This window comes from Talaromyces atroroseus, assembly GCF_001907595.1.
Source record: "Talaromyces atroroseus strain IBT 11181 chromosome Unknown scaffold_11, whole genome shotgun sequence".
Classification (NCBI taxonomy): Eukaryota; Fungi; Ascomycota; class Eurotiomycetes; order Eurotiales; family Trichocomaceae; genus Talaromyces; species Talaromyces atroroseus.
Window position 1 is genome coordinate 1,172,176 of NW_017971443.1, and position 20,960 is coordinate 1,193,135.

A 20,960-nucleotide genomic window follows, 5' to 3' on the forward strand; every position below is an offset into this window, starting at 1 on the left:
AGCCAATGCCCTTAACGGCAAGATATTTAGATATGTCTTTGGAATAAGGGAACATGATTGTCGTCACACCGGCTCAAATCATGTTGGTCACACATATCACAATATATTATTCTAACTATCTATCAAATCAGTCAGATATAATGGAATATTGCACACGAAGTTTGATCTTGACTCTTAGACTCTAAGAGTAAACTATTGATTGTTTAATGACATATCTAGTTCAAAGTTAGCAGCTGTTCCCTAGATTAGCTTCTTACCCAGCACTCTACATTTGACTTCATTGTCTTATACTATGTATGTATTTGTATAATTCCAAACCTATTTGCAGTGCCCCTTTATTTTGGTGTAAGGCGAATTGTGCGCCTAACTGCGGTTAGTCAATCAACCCCAAAACATCCCCTCATCTTCCCCACAGTCACATGCATCAAGCCTTGGCTCTATCAACTCCTGACCTTATCATCAACACCAAAGAACGAGCATCAAACTATATACTCTCTGTGAATACGGTACCACCAAGATGTCCACTCCCTCACAATCAACAGATGTTGATCCCACCAGTACCACCACCACCACCAACACCACAACAAATACATACGAATACATATCCTCATATAATTTCGCCTCCGACCTAGAATTCCGTAAAGGCCTAGGGACAATCATGGGCCATCGCGGCACTCCAGCATCGGATTCCGAGCTCCTCAACGATGGGGACGATGTCGTTCTACAAGCGAAATGCTTCTATATTTCCAGGTCAGTAGGATAATACTCACCGACCCTTCTGAGAATCTCTTTTCTCGGACCGATACAAAAATAAAAAGAAGGGTGGGGGTATGTTTTCTAATACTCGAAAGTAGAAAAAGGAATATCAGCCCATCTATAGATTTCACGGCCTATAAAAACTGGCTGTTGGAAAATGGGTTAACTCCGGAACATAACGCCAGCAGCAGCAACAATGATCAGAATGCAGCGGTGGCATCGTCGTCATCATCAACGGTAGCAGTGCAGGATGAAAACTCTACAAAGGCAATAGAACCGGCCTATCCAACCTCATTCGCCCATATAGTCGAACTCATCACCAACAATCAGCCGATACCTGGCATTGAAGAGATCCCGGATACTGTCCTATCCGGTCATGATGAACCTAGCAAAGCGGCTCGAAGGAGAAAGCCTTGGGAAAAGGATGAGGTGGTTGACGATAGTAATAGCTAATCACTATTGCACTGGCGCACCCAAAAATGCTAGCCTACTTTCGGCCAACGCTGTATTAGAATCTTGATTATTCTCATAAGTCCATGCAATTTCCTGTATCATACATCTGCAAAATAAACTACTTATGTCGCTCTCCAATGTTGAGAAGAGCTAGGCAAGTGCCCGGTGGATTATCAGAACACGTCACGAAAGCAAAGACGGCTGCTTAAAACGAAACCTGTCTGTGTAACCGAATTAAGGGACTTGGTAACATTTGATACAAGACAAAATGAAAGATTGTGTGTTAAAGAAAAAAAAAAAAAAAGAGAGAAAAGGTGCAAACAACAAAGAAATGCCACTGTAAACCAAAGCCCTCGATATGCTCACGAAGTTGATATCGTCCTGCGCGGACTGGAAGTTATGTATCTTCGGATATGTGCTGGTTTATAAGATATTCATGATCCCAGGCCGAAGTTGCGCCCTAAAACAAAAATTTAAGACAGTTTTCGATACTGAACATAGTGCTTTGATGTCCAACAGAAAGATGCGACCGTAGAAGGCGAAAGGGTCCGAAAAGAACATCTTCTATGTTTCAGAATTTGAACGAGTGAATAGAAGTTTGCATAAGAATTTGGCTAGTAATGATGCATACAGCCGACCTGGCAGTCGGCACCCTGACCCGATGCTCATTAGGGATGATTAATGTCGAAACTTCACCGGAACGGAGGATAATTCTGAGTCCAGTGACTGCCACGGTTAAATCGGGTTCCAGAGTTATTGACAACCTGCAACCGATCTTCGTTTGCACCCGCAAATCTGCTTACCTGAACGCCTGCCCCGGGACCTGGTCGAGTTGCTAGGGATGGGTTACAACACAACATTGCAACACGAGAGCCGAACTTGGAGCCGCGCAAAGATACCATATGTTTCCTTGAAAGACGTGTGCTGTCAGCGATACTTCGAGACTATCCATGAAACTTACTTCCTTACCGGATATGGCTCGCCACCAAGTCGCGTTGGTGGACTGCAGCATGGACCAGAATCCATTGGATCAAATAGTTACCATACTGATCACCCGCAACTATGCAATATTAGCTAGCTTGCTTGTAAACATGAAAAAGCTTGCTCACTCACTGTCAATGAGAGGCATACGAGGCCGGTCTGCACGGCCAGTGCAAACACGTGCCAGGTAGCGATCCAGAAACTCGGACCCCCCAATCTTCAAGCACTTTTCGACAACTTTCGAAGCAAACTGGTCCATGCTGTAATCCGCACACCAAAGGAGTATATGCTCGATTGCACGATTTTTGTCGCGAGGTGCGCCATGCTCACAAATGTGTTGAATACACCAATTTCCAAATTGACCATGGGAAAGGAGGTCAATATTCGCCAGGACTTCTTCAATAGCAGGGCGCTGTAAAATTGTAAGTATGTAGTATGTCAAGCAGGAAGCATTAAGCACAAAACGCACCTTTTCATCTTCAACGCAGTTTTCAAAGATGTTCTGGACAACCAGGCTACCGGTTTCTCCCAATGCTACCTCGTGCCACATTCCACGTAGTGCCTCGTTCACTTTGGTCATGATCTGAGGCGGTTCGTTATTCCATCTCAACTCGAAAAGCTTTTGCCAGACGTGGCATGCGTAGCGATGGATTACAGTTTCCGGGATGCGTCGTAGCAGTTCGTGAACCATCATCGCTTTGTGTTCTTCGGGCACACAATCAAATGCTTTCTGGATGACGTGGCATCCGAATGCGTCCATACTGAGACTGAGGGTGTTACCTTTGATAGTATTAGCAATTGCAATGACCTGGTCTGGGGTTCCATGCTCAAAGCAGCGTTGGACTAGGAAGTTTCCAAAGCGATTGATCATAAGAGGGTAAGCTTGGTTCACAATGGCTTCTATGATATCGTATTTCTGTTCTGCGGTGCCGACCTTGAGCTTCTGCTGGAGGAATATGGAAGCCTGTTGATCGCTGTTGCTAACAATTTTGTCCACGATATACTTCCAGTCGCAGGAAACGTTCTTGTCAAGCAAGCGGCGATAGTTCAAGGGCTCCATTGGCGTGACATACGTTGGAGTTGATGTTCCTCCAGGCTATGATGTATTAGTACTTTTCAATAAAACAATGAGAGTAATTAGAATTCACTTACAGTTGCTCCGTTCCAAGGGTTGATGGCTGAGCTACTGGAGGTAAACTCTGCAGCTGTGGGGGAAAGAGGAGTGCCTATAGGACGCGGCTGATACTGAGGCATTGGATAAAGCCCAACTTGCTGATAAGTGTTGAAAGCCGGACTGAGAGGAGCCTTGGTAGCGACGTTGTTGCCTACTGTGCTATTCAATGTTGCCCATGTGGGCGAAGGCACCGGTGGAAAGTAGGCAGGTGCTCGATTGATTTGTGAAACGGAGCGCCGTGGACCAAGATTGATACCGCTCATATAGGGATGTTCACCAGCGTACCTTCCGTCGAGTGTAGCAGACGGCCCAGAGAAGACTCGATGCTGTTGAGGAACCCCTGATGCATTCATACCAGAAGCATTACCCAAAGCTGTCCAGGGTTGGGCGGTAGCATCGTGGATGCCCTGGATTACCGGGGATCCCACTTGATAACCTTTTTCAGGGGCCTGCATACCAAATGCTGCGTGGGTAGGAAGACCCCACAAGCTTCGGTTCGCACTGTACGCACCGGTCGAGTAAGAGTCAGAAATGTCTGAATTGACATCTTCTTGCAGCCAATGATCATTGTCTTGATTGGGATTCTTTGAAGAAGCATTGAAGACGGTTTGCAGGTCTCTAACGTTGTGTTGGGCCATTTCGCGATCAACGAATTCAGCTTCAGATGGTGTTCCGAGGGCTTGGTCGATAGTGTGTTTGATGACACGGGTCTCTGCCAGTTCTTGTTCTTGCTGTGCAATACGGGAGTTGGCAGCCATGAGTTCTCGTTTCAAACGAAGCATTTCAGTGGCATTGAAACCCAGTTTTTCATTGTTTCCCACTGCTTCTGTGTCAGGCACGCTGGGACTCGGAATAGAAAGCTTCGTCACCTGTTTTGAAACAGCCCTTTCGAAAATGGGGTGGTCTTTGTTACTGCCTTGAGGAGGACTGCTGACAGACCGGGACTCTCGAGGCTGGTCTAAGGGCTGTAGAGGCTGCTTATCGTCTGCCTTTCCAGGGACACCCTTGGGCAATGGTGTTTTCTTTCCAATGGGCTGCGGCACAGGGGACAGTTTTGCAAGTATTTTGTCCATTCCCGACATATGCAACTCAGGCTGAACAGTTGCAGACGACCGATCCATTTTCTGTAACTAAAGAAGAGTCAGCAGCGGATACGTGGAACGTATTCAGATGGCGTGGACCAACCCTGTTTGAGACGTCGTCTTTTGCACTCAATGAAGGCTGTATGTTTCCCAGCTTTGAGGGCATCAGGGGATTGGGTGCATGGCTAGAGCTAAGATGCTTGCCCACCTGACGAGCACGCGGGAATAGTTAGCATAGCAAGAGAAGACAAGAAACTCTTTCAATGACTCACTGCTAGGTCTTGTTGACGATTCATATTGACACGACTGTCCGAAGACTCGAGAGGATGCTCAGGTGTGGCGAGAAACTGAGATGACCTCAAAACGGACTTCCTCTTTTGTGTGTGTGTGTGTTTTGTGTTTGGAAAGAAATTGAACGATATGAAAGAATGAAGTTCGGCGAACTAGACAGTGCAGATGGTCCTTCAAAATAGGAGATGATTTCAATAACAGAGAGTGTCTATGTCTGAAGGGGTCAAAGAGAATTAGATGACAGAAAATAGATGTTCAAAGAATCAGATAAGTAGTTAGCAAAATAGTCGATTTGGCAGGAACAGAAGGAACGCGTGCAAAAAAAAGAAAAAAAGAAAAAGAAAACAAGCAGTGGAAGGTGGGAGATGTCCAAATGAGCGTCAACGAAGCATTCTCTCCAAGGACACTGCGAGGCTGAAAAGGACGAAAAGCAACAAATGGGAAGGTCCCGTTGAGAGAAGAAGGAGAGACAACGAGAGGAGATGGAAGGAGCGACTTGGATGAGCGAAGAAGCAGAGGATGGAGAGAGAAAAGAGCGGAGGAGGAAGGAGGAAGGAGGAAGGAGGGGAGGAGGGGAGGGAAGCAGAGAGGGAAAGTGGCAAGCACGCCGTCGTCCGAAAAGGGAAAGACCTCGTCCGGAGTCAAATCTGGACTTGCCCTCCCTTTTACTTTAGACTAGTTTCCTGCATGGCGCATATGTGAAGGAGAATGCGAAGGTGAAGGCTGCTGAGACAGGCAACAGGCAGCTTCTTCCTGCACAGGGTACCAGCGCTTGCCAGTGCCATCCAAGCTGTTGCTCCTCGTGTTGCGTCGTCGTCTACAACGAATATCAGGCACCATCACGGATGCACGATCTTATTGGCACAAACTTCAGGCATCCAATCTTGAGTACAGATGACAAAGACTGGCCCAAAAACCAGAGAGGCCGCATGACGGACAAATCCGAGTTTTTCAAGCAAAGGACGAAAAATTCTACTTTTGACCTCGAGGAAGACGGTTGTCTTGACATCTCAAGTCCACAAAAGTGAGACTACTTTCCGACCTACAGTATAACAAGACTTGAATGTCTCTCGATGGCAATTTCATCGAGGCTCAGAAAAGCCAATCTGCATTAAGGGGCTATATGAAATATCAGCAACGCTGGACCCGATCAAAGGCGTACCCTGGACCCCTATACGATATCGTATCAAGCCCGTCATTTCAAATACTTGGATATTATTCCGCTATAGTTGATGAGATTCATCGCAATCGACCGATTGACATCCTGCCAAAAAGCAAAACCAATGCCTCGACGTGCGTCGTATGATATCGGCTATACCACATACGGACGACAGTCAACACTATTCCCGATCCGGCTAGGAGGCCCATGGCAGGCGCCGACGAATCTGGAGGTCGGTAATAATAAAACGGAAGGCCGCGTAGGCCGGCGCTACGAGCCGTTTTGCAGTTTCATTTCATTATTACGTGACGTCCTGGCCCAGTTGAGGTTATACCAACCCGCCGTCCTTCGCCTCTAGAATGTTTTCGATTCTCGCAAGTACGCCAGTTTTGACTTTGAATCCATTCTCTCCGCAAGTCAATATCAATTTGTTCCGGTAGTGGTTAACTGTGGCCCCCCGCTCCGCCTCATGACTGGCGTTGTCTCACCCCATCCCGTCGCTATCGAACGCTCTCGTCCGTGTCAAGCAACTTGGCCTCTACAATAGCCTGACATTCAACGCTATACAAGAAAACGACTCCAGCCAAATTGTCGCCGTTCCCTTCAGAACAATATCATGAGCACAACCACCCTGACTGGCATCGGACGCCATCCGTCCATACGGCAATCCAATCGGGCACAATCGCATCGGGATTCTAGTCCTCATAGCCAGAGCAGTCCAATAGACCCATTCCCATCATTTATTGACGAGACGAAAGATGCTGCATCCAGCGGAAAACCGCAAGATGGGCAACTCGGACATGATGATGCGTGGCAGCCCCGTAAAGCCGGGTATGTGACCTGGAATCACAAGCCCGCGTCGAAACACCGACCGCGCAAAAGCATAAGCGAAACGATCACCACGATCAGGACAAGGAATGCGAGCATGAGCGCAAACGCTCATGAGATAGCAGAGGCCCTGAGGGCACCGGTATCGTATAAGTTGATTGTAAGAGGAAATCTCCCCTGCGATATGCGAAAACACGTCACTTATTAGCTCTAGGCCCTATGTGTCGTTTGGTATATGACTTCCGCCGTCACCAACACATCCTCTAAATCTATATTGAATGCCCTTCCTAAACCCGTTACCCTCACTATCATACAATTCGCCTTTGTTTCGTTATGGTGCTTGCTTCTTGCATATTGTTCGGCGCTTTTCCCTTCGTTGAAGACATCCATTCCTGCACTTCGTAATGGAATCCTGCCACCATCCCGAGACGTGATCGCCACGGCCCTACCTCTAGCGGGGTTTCAATTATTAGGACATATTCTAAGCTCAATGTCGACGACGCAAATACCGGTTTCGCTTGTCCATACCATCAAGGGCCTTTCACCATTATTCACTGTTGTGGCATACCGCGTCTTCTTCCGGATTAGGTATGCCAGGGCAACGTACTTATCATTGGTTCCTCTGACATTGGGGGTCATGCTCGCATGCGCAACTGGCTTTTCAACAAACTTTTTTGGGATAATCTGTGCTTTGCTTGCAACTGTGGTGTTTGTGTCCCAAAATATATTCTCGAAAAAGCTCTTTAACGAAGCATCACGCGCTGAAGCAGACCCCTCGTTAGCTGGACGGCGCAAACTGGATAAGCTTAATCTTCTATATTATTGCTCAGGGCTTGCCTTCTTACTCACCTTACCAATCTGGTTTGTCACGGAAGGGTATTCCCTATTATCTGATATTTTCAGCAACGGAGCAATAAGCCTAACCGAAAAGAAAAACTCGTTGGATCACGGCGCTTTGTTCTTGGAATTCGTTTTCAACGGCGTCTCCCACTTCGCGCAAAACATATTGGCTTTTGTCATCTTGTCCATGGTTTCTCCGGTCTCGTACTCGGTGGCATCGTTGATCAAACGCGTTTTTGTCATTGTTGTGGCAATTGTTTGGTTTGGCAGCTCGACCACGTCCACTCAAGCAGTCGGTATTTGCCTCACCTGCCTTGGCTTATATCTCTATGACCGAACCAGCCACGACGATGTGGCCGATCAGCGGGCAAATGCTGACCACTTCCGCAATCGCGACTCCTCGATCTTGCCGCTGAGTACCGCCGCAGCAGTGCGAGACTCCAAGGGTTATAAATTCCCACCCATCAACGGTGACCCTCTATCCTCAACGGACGACAAGAAAGACGACGGGCAGAATTCCGTCCGGCCTCGAGGGACGAGCGTGTCTCGAAATTGGCTCCCTCCCGGCACCAAGCAAGAGACAACGTGGCAACGCAGTGATAATTAATTTTTTTTTTTTTTTTCATGCTGGCCTGACGACTTCTCTGTGGTAAAATAGGATCTTGTTGGCGTTTGGATATAAACTATATGGCGATGATTTCCGCCTTACCATGTGTGTTATTTGGTCCCCTGCTTCTTCTGTCTCTTTCTCTTCTTTTCATGCACACGATTTCGGGGTTTGCAAAACATGTACATCTTAAACAAGAGACCCCGTCTATAGCATGTAGAGTGTATATAAACGACAACAGTTTATACTTCTTAAACTTAGTATGGAATAGTTTCGAATTATGGATACATCTGGTGGGGCACATGTCCCGGTTGGGTAAGGCGAAGATTAGCTTCCATCGCTCCTTCTCCGTCCGATTTATGTATGGATGGATTCATCATAATAATGATAATCCATGCTACCTCCTCCGCCTGCATTATCTGATTCCAAACCAGACGACGCCCTCATTTTCCCGAGTCCATACAGTCCTCAGCTTGCCCATTCGAGGAAATATCTTGTGCAATTGTTGCCTCCCTCTTTGCACAATTCTTCCCCCCCGGGCCGCGCGACCTTGGAGCGAGCCTGCCGCTGTTCGGCTGCCCTGCCCTGTCTGCTGCGTATTTACGCCCGCCGCAACCGCGTCCTCTCGATCCATTCTTTGCCAACATTGACCTCGCCCACGCAAGAAACCTCTTCAACTCTCCGACGCGCGACCGACGATCCGGACTTTGTCGATTGTTGGCAGCAAGCTCTCCATGGCCGCTGCCATAACGCCTCAATTCTGGCTGCGCCTGGCCTTTCGCATTTACTAGCTCAGTGCGGGCAACAGAGGAACTCACCGAGTCTTCAGTCGACTTCGCTAACCACTTGCTTCGATTCACTCTCATTTCGCTCCGGGCATACATATTGTCTGGATTTTAGATGGTGGACGTGGTCATTGTCACTGTCTCAGGAGAAACCAGGACTTATCAGAAGACCGTCCACAGCCGCGACCTTTGCGACTCGTTAACGGCTCACCTGTGATGTGTATTTCAGCGCTCATATCCGGATCGACGTATAGATGACTTGACCCTGGCATTCACCTACATCCGTCGAAAGGACACTGAAGTGATCTTTATGCCTTTACTCTCAATTACCCACAAAATAACGACGACCACAACGAAGCAAGTTTATTTCCCAGCGAGCCCGCGAGTATAAGTGAATGCGTTCTGTATGACTTCATTCTGCAAATCACTTCTTCCCCTGCTACTCGGCGATGTCAGTTAATTCGTCGGATCAGCGACAAACAGATCTCCGCGGGTCCACAGAAGAACAACCCGTCGTACCGGCAGAACTTGAATCGGTCAACAAACGCCTTGGTCGCTTGAAAGACGAGGTCCTCCCTTCTTCGCCATATCTCCTCACTGTTCCAACCGACGTTCCTTTCCGCCTCGGAAATAGGTTTGTCAACAATTGGGCAGTGGGGAAGAAAGGCCCATTTGCGATTGAGGAACAACAACTTCAGTACATGACATTTTTGATGCACCACGACGCGGATTCTTTGCTTGTTGCCGCTGGAGACTGGTCAGACAACGACGGAAGGATCATGGGAAAGAAAGATGACGAGAAGCCTCAGGCTACGCCTAGTGCTTCTGCAACACCTCAAACTGGGACAACTAAGAGAAAAATTACGCTGAGCGACTACAAGACCAGGGCTACTAAAGGAGAGCCGTCAAAAGAGCACCCGGGGCCTAGCCAAGAGCCACCCCCAGATGATACAAGGAAAGAGAAAAATGAAAGCTTGCAGGTTCCTTTGTCTCGTACCATAAAAGAACGTCCCTCACATGACCGAATGCTTGACAACAATAACAACAACTCACTCTCAACCTCCCCGCGTTCTAGACGACCGTTAAAAGAGCCATCGAAGCATGCCAGTGACGCTCCTGCAGTGAAACGCGCACGATTGACCCCGTCTGGGTCGACGGAAGTATCAATGCCTTCAAAAAGTAGCAGCAATGGCATTCCCGCTCTTCTATCACCAACACTTCCGCCTACCTCCTCAAGTCCACGGCTACCTGAGCTACTGTCTCCTACTTTGCCGCCTGAATTAGAGAAGGAACTGGCTCAGATAGCGAGTGAGACGTCTCTTTCTTCAAATAAGGATTTCAAACGAGATGCTACCACCGTCTACAAGGCTTCGAGGAACGAGGGATTGAATACAAAGTCCTTAATTCACGAAAAAGTACGTTCAGACTCGAAGCCAGCTACAAGCAAGGTGATTATGAAGGAGGATAGTAGGAGTTCCTCGCTCGCTGCTAGTGGGAAAAATAATGTAAAGAGTCGAGAACAGGAGTGGAGATCTACGTCTCCGTACGAAGAAAGATCATCTATGAAGCAAATTGGAACCACGAGCACAACAGCAGGATCTGCAACAGCGAAGAAGCTTATAGTTAAACTAAAGTATGGAAGAGGCAATAGGAAAAGAGTGGGTGCTCTCCTTAAGTTTGGCGGCAAGAGCAAGCTCTCCGAGAGCAGTGCACCTCCTAGAGCTTTAAAGGAATCATTTTCAGGTGATGAAGATATAGACTCTTCACGATCTGATATAAAGTTTCGAGGGAGGAAACGAGAACGCTCGCCCGATGACGATAGGGAGGAAGAGCATCATCGAAGGAGAGCACTTGGTGCCAAGACCATACCTTCAGATGCAGCCAAAATATCCAACACGAATTCTTTCAAATCGCCATCAAACAAACGGCTTCCTGTTTCAAGGCCAGATATTCCAACGCCAGCGAAAGATAGCTATGCTAAATCGCAGCGCCATGCCGACAGCACAGATGCGGAAGTGAAAACACCTTTGGGTACATCAGGCAAGGGTTTAGCAACAACTGCAGACAAGACCATTAAAACTTCGCCTTCAAATAGTGACGGACAACCGGGCTCACGAGAAAAAGAAAGGCGAGCCTGGCGCGAAGAATTCCAGAAACATACAGGGCTAGGTCGAGAACTCAAGCACATCGCGGACCGTTATTCAAGAGCCAAAGCTACGAGTGAGCACGTTTCCACAACAGATGGAAAACTCGCCGCAGTATCTGCGATCGAATCAATACTTTGCTTCATTGTTGCATTCATCGCAAATGACCGTTTCAAAACACTAGCACGGCAAGTTGGCGATTCTGAAACCTGGCGCTCTATCATCGCTTATTGGCGCGTGGTGGAAAGGACCACGGCTGCTTATCCCCATCTTCACGGTCTCTGTCTTATTCTCGGCGCTGTATCTCATGACGCAATCAACTCTTTGGACCTGGAGCGACTCGCGGTTTGCTCTGTTCCCGGTGAACAAAGCCCTGTGCCTACGCCCGGAAGCGACGGCAACACTGTCAATGCAGACAAAAACAAGAGCCAGAAAAGAGAGTTTTTCGACCTCAAAAGCCGACTGCCGGAGAATCACAAGGAAGCCAATCGCCTTTGGCTAGAAGGCTGTCGAGGGCTTCCCGATGATGTTCTGTCAAAAGAATATCCTGAAACATGGGCAAAACGTTCGCGGAACTTTGCCGAACGTGGCCACGACAGTTTCAAGGTTGGTCAATATGCAGGCGCTTTCTTCCTCCCCTTTGGACGGACGACAACACCTATGGAAGCCGTTCGATTTGGAGTGACACTATTACGCGAGTGGTGCAAGAAAGAGAACATTGATTTTAAAGCTCGTCTGAAGCTGTAATGACCTTATCATTCGTCTCCCCTCCCCTTTTCTAAGCGATTATTATTCGGGCGGACAATTTTGCATTTCGTTTTTTCATCCCTAAGCTAACATGGAACTACCATTATCTTTTTCTTACCCCTTTCTTCTTTTACTCCCTCCGGATATCCAATTCCCCTCACGTCGTCTTTATTTTCTCTTTCTGTATGGATTTCTGTATGGATTTCTGTTTCTGTTTCTGTTTTTGTTTTTTTTTTTTGTTCTTTTTTTTTTTTTATGATACCATTCTGGTGGGGACTAAGTCTCTTAACTATCGTTATGCTAATGTCACTCGGAGTCTGGTTTGCGAAGTATTTCATTTTCCTTTCCTTTCTCTTTTTATGGTCTGTACCTCTTTTGTTCGGTAGCAGATATTATATTCATTCAATTTGCTAATTTGCAGCAAAGTTTTTCTGCTAATCTTATTATCTTTCCTTCTCAGTGTTGTGTATGAGTAGGCTTCGTGCTGTATTTGATAAAACCTCAGATGAATAGATAGTGTATGTAGGCATATACCAAGTATCTTGGGACATCGATTATTTCTTACTATAGGTACCTACCTTATTAGACATATGTCTATTCATATAAGGAAACACTATTCAAACGTTCAGATATGGGTGGGATTCGAGAAATGAAAAAGCATCTAGACAGTAATGAATACATTTGCATATTCGTTAGAATCTCGTACATTAAATGAAAAAAAAATTATTCTTGCCATTTATTCTTTCTTTCTCGCTCTAAATTTTGCAAATCTCATAAGGAACGACAGCTACTATCAATCATTGCCAGAAAGAAAGTTCGGGGGAAGGATGGAAGCCGGGGGGGGCGAAGGGGAACACGTCTGCAAATGGAGGGACGAAACACAAAATACGTCTGGAAGCGGTTGTAAGGCGGGGAGCATAATTTTTAATATTATAACCAAACCGGAAAGAATCAGTCTGTTAGACAGACAGCCAGACAGCCAATCAAAACGGCGAGAGGCCGGAGGTGAAGGATGAGGATCAAACTTGATTCCATCGGGCGCCTGCTCCTGTAGAAACAAAGCTATCATCTCTAAAAAGCCACTCAGCTTCACGACAGTAAGTAGCTTCTCGACCCGAATTACCAACTTCACTGGCCCAGCAGACAAGCGCAGAATCGACAACACAAGCTAAAACGTTCTCCATGGAGCCGAGGACACCCCATCCAATAGTTCCGGCAATGAGACCAATTATGTATGCGTATAGACTACCGCGGAAAGTGTTGTTGCCGGACACATCGAGGTTGCGAGCAGTTGTCACCCAGCCGCCGAATCCGAGAGCAAGAGACATTGCAAATCGGCAGGCGTGCAGTATCATCTTTGATAGCCGGTAGGAGAGCAAGGACGAGTTTGCATTGGATCCACGAGGCATGGATGGTGCTGCATATAGGCCGGTTGTGCTGAATGATGAGAATACTGCCATCTGTGTGAAACCGCGGGCTGATTGGGCAAGCGGTTGGGAATGGATTGCAGCATATGTTAGGGTAAGAGGGTTGACAAGAGCGGCAATGGGGGACGGGATAAGAGAATAGGCGAATAATGCAATGACCGAGGCAATGCGTCTGTGCAGAACCATGAGGGGAAGTCTGAGCAGCAAGACTATAAGGGAAAATAGCGATATTGAGCCAAAAAGGGTGGTGATGGCGTGTATGATTGCAGCCCTTACAATCTGAGCAGATGTAGGTGCTGGAAGCGAGAGTCGATGGAAGTACCACTGGCTCACGGTCGCTGCTGTCACGCCTCGTTGAATGCCCGCAATGATACCAAGAGACCAGAGGTAGACCAGAATGAAATAGATGCCCAGCCACCAGCTACTAACGCTGATGACAAAGGAATCCGAGCTGATTTGCCCGCCGAGAAATATCCGCGTGAACATAATCATCCATAGCCAAGTCCACGAAACGGTGACGATAAGAGTAGCAAGTCCCAGTGCGAGAAGAGCAGGATTTGCGGCCAGCACGCGACATGCAAATTCCAATATGCTTATCGCTTTCCCTGTCGAATGCCGGTTTCGTACAATGGCGAATATCCAGAGGGTAGACAGTACGAACGGAATAATGGAGCCCCACCGCATAACTCGATCCTGGATGCTTTGGCCATCCCACGGGCCCCGGAAACTTGATATAAAAGGATAGAGTGAAAATGAATACAGTATCACCGGAACAGCAATAATCATACCGTAGGCAAGAACTCGAACATAAGCACGTAGTAAGGCGAGCCATAAAAGAGAGACGAGAACAGAGACGAGAGTATAAATCCCGAGTAGAAAGTAGGATTTGTGGATTGTAGTGTAGATTGTGTCCACCAATTTCCACCTACCGTCAGAAGGTGGTGCTGTGTGTAAGTATACCAGGAATGCCGTCGCAAATAGACCGATGAGTAATATGATGAAAAGGTGACCCCAGAAAGCATCGTGAGCTGGACGATCTGGATTGGCTTGATCCATTGCATTATGAATAGACGAGGCCGCGGAATCTGGTTGCTCTAATAGGGCTCGCTTATCACTATCCCGGGGTATTGGAGAAACGCGGCCCTCCATATAGTCACTCTGGGCTTCAGGTTGCCTGCGGAATTTCTGTATTGGGGCATCATCGTCATCGTCAGAGACGCTGTTGTACGAAACTGTCAACTTGGAACTTGTTGGATTATCAAGCCCAACATCCACCATCTTCCCTTTGCCGGAGGAGCTTCCATGACTTTCATTATCTTCGTCTCGCTCATCAAGGTCCAAAGTGGGCGACAAGTTGCGCGCACTTTGTTGAGAGGGTAGTCTATCGTCCCTCCATGAGCTTTTGATGCCTTTCTGCGTATATAAGCCGTCCTTCACATGCCCGCTCTGAAATGTCTGTGACTCATTCTCAGCATCGTCAAGTTCGGATGATTCTTCTAATCGTATATTGCCGAAATTTCGGCGAGACCTCTGTAGAGCATAGTAGTCTGCTATTTCGCGCTCGCGCTCGTGTTCATCGTCCTCGAGGAACTCATCCGTGGCGCTGAAGAAAAGAGGAGCTGGTTGAGCGGAGGGTCGAGATGCAAAGGGGAGATGAGGCAGTTGCGAGGAGCCAGATTGGTACGGATGCCCATTTCGGTTTAGATAGGAGCGCGAAACGTTGTTATATCTGGAGAAGTTGAAGGTCGGCCTCCGATCACGCTCATTTTGGCGGTTGTCCTCGGGTCGCGTGGTGAGTCGTGATTGAGACTGAGCTAGAAAGCGAGATGCATCTATGGAGAGTGTGAGTGAGGTCTTTCTTCGGCTTGTGGCGTAGGAGGCCTACATTCAGAGAACATGGTCCAGCTGTTGTGCTAGCAGCGATGGGTGTTGCGGTGTAGCTGCCAGAGTGCAACTGCATGGGCAGATAATCAGTTGGGCAGCGGAGAACCTAGACGTAGCGAAGGAGTACGGGGAGAGTGAACCAAGACAAGGTTAAATATCAAATATAACCGTTTGTTTCAAGAGAAAAGACATCGGCCTGCCAGCGTCAGTCCGGCAGTCAGTGTGGTGGTGGTGTGTGAGTGAGAAAAGAAGTGATGGAGGATGGATGACATGCGTCATGTGAGAGCTGCTATACCAGAACCAGACACTGATAGCGCACACCGATCGATAACGACTTTCGGCTTCTTCCCGCAAACATGCGTGATCGACTGGTGTTGCATTGCGACTACTTTACCAAGGACGGTCGCTGAGTTGGAGGAAAGCCGTGGAAGAATAATATTGTACGTATGCAGGCCTTTGAAACGAGGCATCGAATGACCATCATTGTACCGGGGGAGAAGCGAATTAAACGTCATTCATTCATCTACCGATTTGACACGGCGTCACGTGAGGCAACACGCAAGAAAAGCTGCCTGGAATCGTTTGCTTGCTTTGCCATAGCTCAACGACAGCAGAATTTGGCTATATAGCTGCCTTCGGAGCGTGCCCTTTGATAAACCCTGGTTCTCCCTCTCTCTGCCCATGCCTCTACTCGGAAAACCAAGACATCGACGTCACTCGCACTAAGCAATGCTCCCGGAGACGTTCTCTGCTTAGATCCGCAACAACCTACATAACTACCGGCTGGTCACAGATCCAAATCAATCAACGCGTCGACCTACACAGTCTGTTTGCACAGGGAAAACAGAAAACCAGTCTTTGCGAGCAGCTCAATCGATCCTATTCTGTCCATTCCTCAATCTCAATCTTCATGTCACTGCCATGGGACTACATTGCGAAACTGGTCTGCATCGGTGATTCCGGAACGGGCAAATCCAGCGTAAGCAAACCCACTGCTTTCCTTGTCTCCTGTGCAATTCGTGGAACTGACATCGGTGCTCGGGTATAGTTGTCTATACGGCTCTGTGAAGGTCGATTCTCGCCGACTCACGATGTGACCATCGGTGTCGAGTTCGGCTCGCGCGTTGTCCCAGTGGGGCCTCCAGCTTCCAACAGTCTAGCCATCGATGATCTAAACAACAGCAATCCGCTACACACTCTCCCTTCTTCATCAACATCGGCCACAGCCCACACCGCAACCCAACATAATGCAGAAACGGACACTTCCGGCGGTGGGGTGGCGCGGAAATCGCAGAAGCAGCCGCCACAAACACAGGACCAGACACAGAAGAAAATGAAATTGTCCCTTTGGGATACTGCGGGTCAAGAGACATACAAGTCCGTTACGCGATCCTATTTTCGAGGCGCATCAGGCGCCTTGTTAGTCTTTGACATCACGCGCCCATCCACGTTCGCCTCGGTGACCGGATGGCTTCAGGACCTCCGCCAAATAGCCGAGGATGGCATTGTTGTCGTCCTAGTTGGGAACAAGTGCGACCTCGCAAGTGATCAGCAAGACGACAGCAGCAGCAACAAAAGCCAAAGACGAGTTACACGACAAGAAGCCGAAGAATGGTGCCGACTAAACAATGTGATTCGCTACATTGAAACGAGCGCAAAGTCCGGCGAAGGTGTTGAACGAGCCTTCCTCGAAGTGGCAGAGAGAATATATCGAAATATCGAGGCTGGGAAATACGATCTCAACGACCGAAGAAGTGGTGTTAAGGGGTACGGAGCTAGTGGAGGAGGAGGAATCAATACCGCAACTCCGAGAACGATCACGTTAGGCCTTAATGATGCGATGGATCGGGGTGGGAATAGTTGGAGTAACACGTGTTGCTGAATATTACTCGACAAAAGGCTACAAAAGAAGATAAAAAACGATTCCGGTTTCTGTCTGTCTTCGCTTTATGCATGTGTCGTTGTTGCTATTATTGATACCCTTATTTCAATATTATTTAGGCGTGTTATATTCCGTTTATCATGTATATTGATTTATCAAGTACGTTATATGCGCATGGTAATTGCCCATGCAGCCATATGTAAATAGATATTAGTAACTAGGAGACTCTATGCAATATGGCTATAAGCTAAAGAATTGGTTGCCCATGTTGAGAGACGAAAATAAATGAATCGAATAATCGTTTCATATTAGGCTTAGAAATACATACATACGATCAAACTCGCTCAGCATCTAGAGTCATTCTTCCACCATGTTTCTTGGCTAAGAGAATATTCCAAAGATCTAATCGTGACAACCAGCAACAAAATTGTTTGAATTCTTAGATACAGGGAGAGGCGTCTTTTTCGAAGGGAAAATATAAAAGCAGAAGTGACTTCAGGGCTTCCCAATTTCCACACCACATTAGTGTACTCCACCATCAGATCAATCGCTGATGCGCCACGAGCCGAGCCACTTCAGATAAGCCCACTGTTGATTTGAGCCCTGCATACCGAACACAATGTCTCGGAAGAGAATGAAAAGGCCAATCACCGCAAGGTAAAGAGGGATGTAAACGGCCCACTGCACTTTCGAATTGAGTTTTCGGGTAAGCCAGTCGATGCAGAATCCGGCAGTCAATATAGCGAAATAAAGAGCAGGGTAGTAGTGGTGGACATATGTGACACGCGCCATGACAACAAACGGTATATAATGAAGAACCCAGCCGATCAACGGATAGACTCCAGAGTAGTGGATTTGGTCAATTTCACTGGGACTCAAATCCACATAACCACGTTGCCATCGGACAAGGTACCAAACAAAGATCAAGCCGAATCCCAGAAGACTGGCAGTACTTCCCCAGTACACAAGCGGGTTACCAAGGAGAAAATACTTGACAATATTATCATCCCAAGAGCACATTCTCAACCCAACGTGTAAAAGTGGCCATTGCCAGGCCTTGGATGCCAAATCGTCCTGTTTGTCAGGATCGGGGACAAGTGCATTGTTCGAAGTCATCATGGCAACGTTTAAATGGATGAAATCTTTGAAAAACGGGGATTTGTAAGATCCGGGATCACCAGGAGGCACTAAAATAGGTGAGTTAGCATTTGGTTCAGGCACGTATACCGGGTCAAAACTACTTACATCTTTCATTGACGTGCGTTTCGACATTCCAGTGAGTATAAACATCACTAGGTTTATTCTCCTTGACGCAAGTCGTTTCAATCTGTTTGAATCCCCATTGTGGGAGATTCACAGTACCCGCTCTCAAGTAACAGCCAAGGATTTCATGACGAAGTCGGAAAGCGGTCGTAAGAGTGCGGATTCTGCTGCGATCCCAAGACGCAGCGTCATTGACAACCTCAATCTTCCAGTGATCTTTCTCATCACCGATGGTGGTATTGCCATAACAGGACACTTCATTATCGGCCTTGGTGACAGGTGCCGCGACGGCATGCGAGTGCAAATTCCGTCCCGTCTGGGAGTGAATCAAACGGATGATATCTCCGTCGCCCAAAAACTTCAGGGGTGCCTCTGGGTCAAAATCAGGTTCGTACCGATTGGGGTACACGAACCACTCGTTGTTGGCATCTTTGTGATGATAACAGGTTACCTGCTGCTGGGTTGAGCCCTCTGGGTATGTTTGAATATGAGAATGAAGTAGTCCTCCACCGTATCCCATGTTCTTAAGAGTAACTCTGGAACCCATTGCCACCTCGAGGGGACTATCCCTACCAACCTCGGTTCCTTTGAGATTGGCCTGGAAGAGAGAGCTCATTTGAGCATCTCCAGGCCCAGAGTTCTCGAGGATCAGAAAGTGTAGCCAGAAAGAGAACATATAGACCACGAATGGTACAATAATCAGACAGACTACTCTTGCAGCAACATGACGAGCAAGGGTTGTCTTGGCAAATAAAATTAGCATGTATGTCAATCAGATAAAATTGATATCAACTAGAGCAGGCGCTTACAGTGGGCATTTTGAGGTCACCAAACTTATTCCACAAATCTTCAGCAGTATGAAGACCAACCAGAGCAGTACAGAAAAGCCCTACAAGCTTGACACTGCAAACACAGCCGATGCTGATACCTGTGAGGAAAAGCCATATGAACCATTCCGCAGAGAAGCTCTGAGCGCGTAGTCGATGGAAGCGGGCCCAACACAGTACAGTCGTGAAGGTAAAACATAGAAGCATCGAGTCTAGGAGAATGAACCTCGAAATAGTGGCGTAGGAATTCTCAAACAAAACCATCATGGTGACCAACCACACAGTTGGGCGACGGAAATTTAGTTCACGAGCAGTGTAGTAGGCAAGAGGGACACAAACAGCACCGAAGAAGGCATTAAAAACTCGCATGAATGTATAGTTGACATCTTCTGGGTAAGTCTCGCCTGATTTGAATTCGAAAGAGCCGTTATACCCCGCCAGATAACCAGATAGACCGACAAGGATCTTGCCGAGAGGTGGATGGACGTCGAAATAGAATTCACGCTTGAGATAGTGAGAGCCGAATTTTCCGAAGCTGTGTTGAGACTAGTAATCAGAGGGGGTGCGCTGCGAAGAAATGCGATGTAGCAATATACATACTGAGCTTCATCCCACGTCACAATGTTGGACAAGCCAATGCGATACATGCGAGTAAAGAAGGACAGGGCGGTAAAGATTATAGGAGCAATCACGAATTCCCACTCGTCGAGAACATCGAGAAATGATTTCTCCTGTTGCGAATAATAATTGTCAGACCAACTATGCTGAAAGGATCTCCGGAAACCGTTACGAACCTTGGAAACGCCCTTAATATCTGGGACCGAGATGGCCGGGACATCGCTGTCCGTCTTGGTGGCTTCTACATTCCTGCGCCGAACATCTGATTTCTGTTCTCGCCCGGATGCGAAGGCCGAGTTAGAAGCCATTGCTGGCGCTGCTGCACCTGAGATTCAAGCGCAAATGGTTTGGTAAATTGAAATTTAAAACCAAGTGGATCTGTCAAGGACCATCACTATCGAAGTAAGAGAAATAAAAGTCGAAATTGAATGTAGTGCGAGAAGTACAATTCGCAGTGTTGACAAAAAGACGCTTTTGGAAGGAAGGGACTAGGGAGGCCAATTGAAGGAACAACGAGCAAGCGAGGTGGCAGGAATAAAATTCTTAAGTGGAGAAGAGAAGAAAAGTAATAACGAAAGAAAGAAGAAAGAAGTGGAACAATTCAACTCCAACAAGCAAGAAGGAGAATAAGAAGAGAAGATGATGGCCGTGGAGAAGGAGACAGACAGGTTGTCCACTTCTTCCCACAGAATCCGTCGAGGCCTTGCTGGCCTCAGGCAGGAAGCTATTTTAAGCGCGCCAGGTGGATCCGACAGCTGCGGCCATCCGCAATCATCCAACAACAACAACAGCAAAAAAAATTATACTAGGTTCAATGCATGCCAAGTATGACCTTCGCTGGATAATATGTACGAGAATGGCAAACGGCAGTAGAGGAATTGGATTCTATGGGGTATACCGCTTGGAATCTACACCTATATATACACACACACATACATGCAGGACATCCGGCTTCACGCAAGTTGAACAACAAGGAAAAGAATAGCAGCCGGCTGAATGTGCCCCGGATACAATCAGTATAAGCGCTTTCGCGTGCTCGAGGGAATAATAGAGAGAAGTAAGGGTCCTTGCGTGAGCTGGAAATCTAATAGACATGTGAAATCATGATTAAAAGGAACCGAGATATACGACGGGGAAAGGAGGATTTTGCATAATTAAACAGCAAATCAAGCAAGAAAAGCCCCAATTGAGAGAGACAACTTTGTACAGCGG

At 47.4% G+C, this 20,960-nt stretch overlaps 7 protein-coding genes across 7 annotated transcripts; 4 read left to right on the top strand and 3 right to left on the bottom strand.

Moving 5' to 3' along the window:
* Positions 1–517: 517 nt before the first annotated feature.
* Positions 518–1,209, top strand: UA08_07693 (hypothetical protein; the record flags this gene model as incomplete). Its single annotated transcript, XM_020262615.1, has 2 exons — positions 518–750; positions 855–1,209. 2 exons carry the CDS (start codon positions 518–520, stop codon positions 1,207–1,209), a joined length of 588 nt encoding a protein of 195 aa, XP_020117499.1.
* Positions 1,210–1,901: 692 nt separating this feature from the next.
* Positions 1,902–4,742, bottom strand: UA08_07694 (hypothetical protein; the record flags this gene model as incomplete). Its single annotated transcript, XM_020262616.1, has 6 exons — positions 1,902–2,118; positions 2,179–2,269; positions 2,323–2,602; positions 2,660–3,286; positions 3,343–4,494; positions 4,719–4,742. 6 exons carry the CDS (start codon positions 4,740–4,742, stop codon positions 1,902–1,904), a joined length of 2,391 nt encoding a protein of 796 aa, XP_020117500.1.
* A 1,770-nt stretch (positions 4,743–6,512) lies between these two features.
* UA08_07695 (hypothetical protein) lies at positions 6,513–8,171 on the top strand (the record flags this gene model as incomplete). The annotated part of the gene is made up of 3 exons (XM_020262617.1): positions 6,513–6,884; positions 6,939–7,312; positions 7,628–8,171. The coding sequence occupies 3 exons, from the start codon at positions 6,513–6,515 to the stop codon at positions 8,169–8,171; spliced, it is 1,290 nt and encodes a 429-aa protein (XP_020117497.1).
* A 1,234-nt stretch (positions 8,172–9,405) lies between these two features.
* UA08_07696 (hypothetical protein) lies at positions 9,406–11,847 on the top strand (the record flags this gene model as incomplete). Its single annotated transcript, XM_020262618.1, has 1 exon — positions 9,406–11,847. One exon carries the CDS (start codon positions 9,406–9,408, stop codon positions 11,845–11,847), a length of 2,442 nt encoding a protein of 813 aa, XP_020117498.1.
* Positions 11,848–12,866: 1,019 nt separating this feature from the next.
* On the bottom strand, positions 12,867–15,172 carry UA08_07697 (hypothetical protein; the record flags this gene model as incomplete). Its single annotated transcript, XM_020262619.1, has 2 exons — positions 12,867–15,106; positions 15,160–15,172. 2 exons carry the CDS (start codon positions 15,170–15,172, stop codon positions 12,867–12,869), a joined length of 2,253 nt encoding a protein of 750 aa, XP_020117491.1.
* An 896-nt stretch (positions 15,173–16,068) lies between these two features.
* On the top strand, positions 16,069–17,040 carry UA08_07698 (hypothetical protein; the record flags this gene model as incomplete). The annotated part of the gene is made up of 2 exons (XM_020262620.1): positions 16,069–16,137; positions 16,207–17,040. The coding sequence occupies 2 exons, from the start codon at positions 16,069–16,071 to the stop codon at positions 17,038–17,040; spliced, it is 903 nt and encodes a 300-aa protein (XP_020117492.1).
* Positions 17,041–17,583: 543 nt separating this feature from the next.
* UA08_07699 (Dolichyl-phosphate-mannose--protein mannosyltransferase 2) lies at positions 17,584–20,056 on the bottom strand (the record flags this gene model as incomplete). The annotated part of the gene is made up of 5 exons (XM_020262621.1): positions 17,584–18,227; positions 18,286–19,045; positions 19,113–19,665; positions 19,731–19,861; positions 19,925–20,056. The coding sequence occupies 5 exons, from the start codon at positions 20,054–20,056 to the stop codon at positions 17,584–17,586; spliced, it is 2,220 nt and encodes a 739-aa protein (XP_020117290.1).
* Positions 20,057–20,960: the final 904 nt, after the last annotated feature.